This window comes from Poromitra crassiceps (genome assembly GCF_964638095.1).
Source record: "Poromitra crassiceps genome assembly, chromosome: 22".
In the NCBI taxonomy this organism is placed as follows: domain Eukaryota; kingdom Metazoa; phylum Chordata; class Actinopteri; order Beryciformes; family Melamphaidae; genus Poromitra; species Poromitra crassiceps.
The window spans coordinates 22850098-22857597 of NC_139647.1; the positions used below are offsets into that span (position 1 = coordinate 22850098).

General features: G+C 49.7%; 1 protein-coding gene across 1 annotated transcript in view; it reads right to left on the minus strand.

Moving 5' to 3' along the window:
• Positions 1–7500, minus strand: part of adgra1b (adhesion G protein-coupled receptor A1b) — a gene marked incomplete at its 3' end in the record, with an annotated part of 28592 nt that overhangs the window by 18005 nt on the left and 3087 nt on the right. The window contains exon 2 of the mRNA XM_083658611.1: positions 2907–3030. Within this exon, the coding sequence (XP_083514737.1) occupies positions 2907–3030 (124 nt within the window). The remainder of the gene's footprint in view (positions 1–2906; positions 3031–7500) is intronic.

Sequence of the window (7500 nt, forward strand, 5' to 3'; positions counted from 1 at the left end):
AATACGACAGTGCGTGTGCTGCGGTGTGCAGAGGTGGAGTCATTACGCAGCTGCGGGGCGAGGCCACTCCTAAAGTGCTTGTGACAGGAGGAGAGGCAGCTGCCTCCCCAGAGCGCTGCTGCTGCGGCTGCTGCTGCTGCGGGTCACAATGAACGGAGAGAACATTGATGGAAACGGTGAATGAGTGAAGGAGTGAGAAGAAGAATCGTACGTCAATCTCTTTCCAACGACATACAGTAAATGGCCCCCATGCTGGGTAGAATGCTATGCTTCATCTGAATGTTTTCAAGCTCCACCAGGAACATATGGCTTCTCCACCATCGTCTGCTGGAACGTGTTTCCTTCTCGCTCTCTCGCTCTCTCTCTCTCTTTGACGTAAACTCCTATCTCAACACAGATTCTGCCTCTCTCAGACGTACACACCATCTCTGATCCCTCGCTTCAAACACAGATTGTGCCTCTCTCAGATGTACACACCATCTCTGATCCCTCCTGCCTCTCTCAGACGTACACACCATCTCTGATCCCTCCTCTCTCAGACGTACACACCATCTCTGATCCCTCCTCTCTCAGATGTACACACCATCTCTGATCCCTCCTGCCTCTCTCAGACGTACACACCATCTCTGATCCCTCCTCTCTCAGACGTACACACCATCTCTGATCCCTCCTCTCTCAGATGTACACACCATCTCTGATCCCTCCTGCCTCTCTCAGACGTACACACCATCTCTGATCCCTCCTCTCTCAGACGTACACACCATCTCTGATCCCTCCTCTCTCAGACGTACACACCATCTCTGATCCCTCCTGCCTCTCTCAGACGTACACACCATCTCTGATCCCTCCTCTCTCAGACGTACACACCATCTCTGATCCCTCCTCTCTCAGACGTACACACCATCTCTCAGACGTACACACCATCTCTGATCCCTCCTCTCTCAGACGTACACACCATCTCTCAGACGTACACACCATCTCTGATCCCTTGCTTCAAAGGGATTTAGCTGTTTGCTTTCATTAGGGGACATCCATTAGTAGATGATACGCTCCAATGAACACTGTGGCCAACGTGACGAGATCCTGACACTTTGCTCCACTCTCTCTGCCTTCCCACTTCCTCTATCGTTTGATACAGGAATGCATGTATGGATGTGTGTCAAAACTTTAAATTCATATACTGTATAATTCCATGTAAAACTAGAGCTGGGGGCGAGGTGACTTCAAATCGATTTCACGATTTATTTAATACTTTTACCTCGATTACGATTGATGAACGGATATTTATTTTATATGCTTTTTTTCCCATTCCCCCCCAGGGTCATAAGATGGAAAAGTCAGGACAGTCAACTCACTCACTCACTCACTCACTCACTCACTCACTCATGGACGTTTAGTGATGTTCGTGGGGAAATGGCCAAAGTTAGGGATAGGAAGGTGCTAGAGAGTCAGGATTCAAGGCGGGATTCAACCTTCCTAGAACTAGTAGCAGTGGGCAGCCGCAGTGCAGCGCCCGGGGACCAACTCCAGTTCCTTTTGCCAGTGCCTTGGTCAGGGGCACTGACAGGAGTCTTAACCCTAACATACATGTCTTTGATGGTGGTGGGAGGAAACCGGAGCACCCGGAGAAAACCCACACAAACACTTGGAAAACATGCAAACTCCACACAGAAAGGACCTGGGACGGACCGGGGTTCAAACCTGGGACCTTCTTGCTGGGAGGCAACAGTGCTAACCCACTGAGCCACCGTCCGTGCCCAGCCCTATGCAAAACCTCTTCTTTTTTTAGACATCCTTCTACATACGTCCACTATTGCTATATAAAGCCTCAGCACAAAGTGATCATGTATCCAGCGGGTAAGAAAGCATTTCTCTGACCTGTTTCCCCACTCTATCCTGACATGTCCCCCCATGAGCATGGCTGGCTGGATCCTGTGTCTCGCTCACTCACTCACTCACTCACTCGCTCGCTCACTCACTCACTCACTCACTCACTCGCTCACTCACTCACTCACTCACTCACTCGCTCGCTCACTCACTCACTCACTCACTCACTCGCTCGCTCGCTCACTCACTCACTCACTCACTCGCTCACTCACTCACTCACTCACTCGCTCGCTCACTCACTCACTCGCTCGCTCGCTCACTCACTCACTCACTCACTCACTCGCTCACTCACTCACTCACTCACTCACTCACTCACTCATAGCCGTGGGCTGCAGACGGAGGTGCCACTCACGCCGGGCACAGAATGAAAGAGAACCTCCAGCGCTCTCGCTCGCCCCAGAGACAAATGGAACAGCAGGCTAATTAAGACAACACATCGCTGGCCAAGGGGTCCTCAGGGACGGGAGGTCCTCCTGAAGGGGACAGGAGGTCCTCCTGAAGGGGACAGCGCACATCGCCTTCATCAGCACCAGGATGAGCCTGGCACCCCCCTCATCCATCACCCCGCGGTATGAGTGGGCAGTAGAAGAAGAAAATACACTGCTACTATATTTCTCTAAGCCTTTTTGCCTCTCGGTTTTCGGTGCGATACGGTCGCTTAAAAAATGTTTTAAATATTGTGATATTAAAATTCAGGCAACATCACCCACCGCTAACCCACCCCGGGCGGCCGAATACACAGAGAGCCAATGGAGACAGCCACAGTGAGCGGGTGCATGTAGTGTAACACCGAGGCAAATGCTTGAATGATGTCAAATCAACACTTTTGAAAGAGTGGCCAGGGGACCGTGCAGTGGAAGCATGAAAGGGGGGGTCGACCCGCCGGGCCCCGGCCTCGCTGTACCACACACTGCCCCCCGGTGGCCCCGGCTGACGGCACTTCTTGAATAGACGTTGATAATGGATTTAGCTTTGAGCTTTGAGAGCGAGACAAATGGAAAGGGAATGAATGCACTTACTGCTTGACAGATGATGGGGTATTTGATTCGATTGATGCCGCCGGCAAACACAGCAAAGGTCAGTGCCGTGTGGAAGCAGAAGTTGAGCAGCATGTGCCATCCCTTCCGACTGATGCGGATCGAGCTGGCGAGAAAGAGAGCGAGAAGAAAACACAACGTTAACAGTTACATCCTCTCTCGTCCGACTAGGTTCGATCACAGGGGACCATCATCGGCCATCGTTTGCTATAAATGGCCTGCATTTTATATAAGAATAGACCCTTCTCATGGGGGTCATTTTGTGTCGAAAAGGCAGGGTAAACAAACACAGGTGCAAGCAAAACACTAATGAGGGTTTCAAACTTCCATGATTGGAATTTGGAAATCCTCATTGGTGTTTTTCCTTGCACCTGTGTTTATTCTTTATTTATTCTGCCTTTTCGACACAAAATGACCGTCGCGAAAAGGGTCTATCGCTTAAGCCAGTCTTCTACACACCAGTGGTTCCAAAACTGGGGTATGCGTACCCCTAGGGGTACGTGGAGGTACTACAGGGGGTACTTGAGAGAGAGGCGGAAATGCAAAAATGTAAGAATAAATCATGAAAATAAGTGAAATGTGAAAATAAATCTACTCGGGAGGCACTAATTGCAACTCTTTCACTCCATTTCTTATTTTCCAATGTTATATATTCTTCAAAGGGTGGGTTATCATTCATCATCATAATGCTATAGTTTAGTTTTCTCTTGCACTTTTCTAAGCATGTAGTCAGGTAAAAGGGGGTACATGGATTCTGAAAGGGGGTACTGAAGCCAAAGAAAGTTTGAGAACCACCGTCCTACACAAAATCGCCCTATTATTTGACTCTGTTACTGCCATAAGGATGAACATTTCTATGATCATGTTAGGTACTCCACAGCTGATAGATTGGGTGAACAATATGCTCTTTTTGAATTATTAGATTGCTGTACTTGATTCCCTTCAAATAGCTCAGAGAGTAAAGAAACTGTGGAAATGCATATTTTAACACGCTTTGACTGATTAGACACATAAAAGGAGTTCACAGTAATGACTGTAATAACGGCAAGCACAGCAGACAATGTCCTCGTACGACTCCTGTGAGCAAAATACATCATTCCGTGAAAGAGACATATTGAAATGAAACCTTCAAAGGACTCGTCTTTACGGCGAGGCGGTATGCATTATTATACAGACAGGGGGAAAGAACACGGAGAAAACCCAATGAAGTATCTGAAATCAGTTTTGTGCCAAAATATGATATCCACCTTTTGAAAAGAAGTGGCACCCACTCCCACACAGTGACAGATAGCCCAGAAGAAAACAAATTACGGTGCACTTTAAAAGAATAGTAAGTAACTTAAATCCTCTGCTGACAAAATGGGAACACTTTTACAAACTGCATCCGATATTGAAGGACGGACCACAGGCGAAAGGGCTCGACTCCTAAAACGGATTATATCAGACGAGTATATATATATAGCATTTTAGACGTGAACTCTGGGAGACATTTTAGGTTATTCCGGGGCACAATCTTCCCGCACGATCCTTTCAACACAGACTGACACGTGCATGCAGAGGTCTGTGCACAGACTGACACGTGCATGCAGAGGTCTGTGCACAGACTGACACATGCAGAGGTCTGTGCACAGACTGACACGTGCATGCAGAGGTCTGTGCACAGACTGACACACACACGCATGCAGAGGTCTGTGTACAGACTGACACACACATGCAGAGGTCTGTGCACAGACTGACACACACATGCAGAGGTCTGTGCACAGACTGACACGTGCATGCAGAGGTCTGTGCACAGACTGACACACACATGCAGAGGTCTGTGCACAGACTGACACACACATGCAGAGGTCTGTGCACAGACTGACACACACATGCAGAGGTCTGTGCACAGACTGACACACGCATGCAGAGGTCTGTGCACAGACTGACACATGCATGCAGAGGTCTGTGCACAGACTGACACGCACATGCAGAGGTCTGTGCACAGACTGACACACGCATGCAGAGGTCTGTGCACAGACTGACACACACATGCAGAGGTCTGTGCACAGACTGACACACGCATGCAGAGGTCTGTGCACAGACTGACACATGTACATGCAGAGGTCTGTGCACAGACTGACACATGCATGCAGAGGTCTGTGCACAGACTGACACATGTACATGCAGAGGTCTGTGCACAGACTGACACATGCATGCAGAGGTCTGTGCACAGACTGACACATGCATGCAGAGGTCTGTGCACAGACTGACACATGCATACAGAGGTCTGTGCACAGACTGACACACGCATGCAGAGGTCTGTGCACAGACTGACACATGCATACAGAGGTCTGTGCACAGACTGACACACGCATGCAGAGGTTTGTGCACAGACTGACACACACATGCAGAGGTCTGTGCACAGACTGACACACACATGCAGAGGTCTGTGCACAGACTGACACATGCATACAGAGGTCTGTGCACAGACTGACACACGCATGCAGAGGTTTGTGCACAGACTGACACATGCATACAGAGGTCTGTGCACAGACTGACACATGCATGCAGAGGTCTGTGCACAGACTGACACACACATGCAGAGGTCTGTGCACAGACTGACACATGCATACAGAGGTCTGTGCACCCCAATACAAATCACTGGGCTGGTTTGATGATTAAATCAACACAGAGTGGTTCCAGTTGGCTGGGTCAATTGAAACTCTCACAATGTAACACTATGCCCTCGTATCCACTTAGGGAGATCTGGCTTCAGCCAGAAGGGGTGATGCAGCCTTGGGCACAGCACTTACCCCACATTACCACTTCCCATCCAGCTGTTAGGAGATCGGCTCTATACGTAGGTGAGACTAGACAATACTAACATGTTTGTGCCGCCTCGTGAAATTAACTGCTACTCTGAAACTACTTCCCCCCATGTCGACCCCCACTGCGTTTTTTTTTAAATATATCGTTCCACCGGCTGTCACCATTTGAAATGATATAACCCCGTGCTGCTGCTGCTGCTGCTGGAGCTCACACACACACAGCTCCCCAAAATGGAGGAGCGGAGCCCCGGTGGCACGTGAGACAACTGTAGATGAAGCCGCGGCTCGGCGGTGAGCTATGAGGCGTGTCTGGGGCCGGGCTTCAGTGCTCTCTCTCTCTCCGGTGCTGCTGCTGTTGTCCACGACGACGACGACGCTTCTGCTGCTGCTGCCGACGGTCCAGGTACTGAACTCCATCCAGCAGAGAGGAGGCCATAAATCAGACAGGCTGCCCGGGCCCTCCCTGGAAGGGGCTTTTCATAGGCTCTGCTCTGGGCTTTCATTGGGTCAAGTACATTAACCTGGCAACCCTCCACATCCCCATCTCCCAGAGGATACGGAGGGGAGGGGAGGATAAAAGTGTCCCCTCTCTGCATCCGTGCTCTCTCACCTTGCTGCTGAGCCAAGTGTAAGGGACAGTAACGCTAGGGTCCACTGTAATATGACACGATATACTAGTGGGTTCGTTTACAGCCGAGCGATCTCGTTGGTCGAAAGACATGTTCCGACCACGCTGATAATGCCCATAAATCACAGCTAGCCCTCCTTTATCAAAACTGGAATTGCTTGCTAACGCTCGTGGAGATATGGTGGAGCTACTTGGCAATATTCATTGCCTCCTGTTTTTGTATTGTATGTATGTTATCAGGCAGTGCACACGTGTTGGTAACCATTGCCGAAAAGCGACCCCAAATATGTACTGTATCTGGCCACCACTCATACTTGCATTAAGTTAAGTTAAAGTTATCCTTTATTTATCCCCATGGGGAAATGCATCCTCTGCATTTGACCCATCCTCTGCTAGGAACCTTCCTAGAACTAGGAGCAGTGGGGAGCCGCAGTGCAGCGCCCGGGGGGACCAACTCCAGTTCTTTTTGCCAGTGCCTTGGTCAGGAGCACTGACAGGAGTCTTAACCCTAACATACATGTCTTTAGGTGGTGGGAGGAAACCGGAGCACCCGGAGAAAACCCACACAAACACAGGGAGAACATGCAAACTCCACACAGAAAGGAACTGGGAGGGACAGACCGGGGTTCAAACCCGGGACCTTCTTGCTGTGAGGCAACAGTGCTAACCACTGAGCCACCATTGCCGTTGTAATCACAGTAAACAATGCCATTTTGGGTTACATCGCTACATAGTCTATATACATAGTCTGCGCCGTAAGGCATACTGTGTGTGTGTGTGTGTGTGTGTGTGTGTGTGTGTGCGTGTGTGTGTGTGTGTGTGTGTGTGTGTGTGTGTGTGTGTGTGTGTGTGTGTGTGTGTGTGCTTGTGTTTGAGTTTGTCACTTTCTCGCTTCACTTCACTAACTCCTGCGTGTATGTCCTTAAATAACCTCCCTTGCATTCTGCCCATTAAGCATGCGGCGCTTCAGGACTTGGAGACTCTCAGTCAGCGGGGATGCAGGTGCAGGAGGAGGAGGTGTGACGGGTTTGATGCTACTACAAAGTGTTTCTAAGCAGGCGCAGGAGGAGGAGGTGTGACGGGTTTGATGCTACTACAAAGTGTTTCTAAGCAGGCGCAGGAGGAGGAGGTGTGAGGA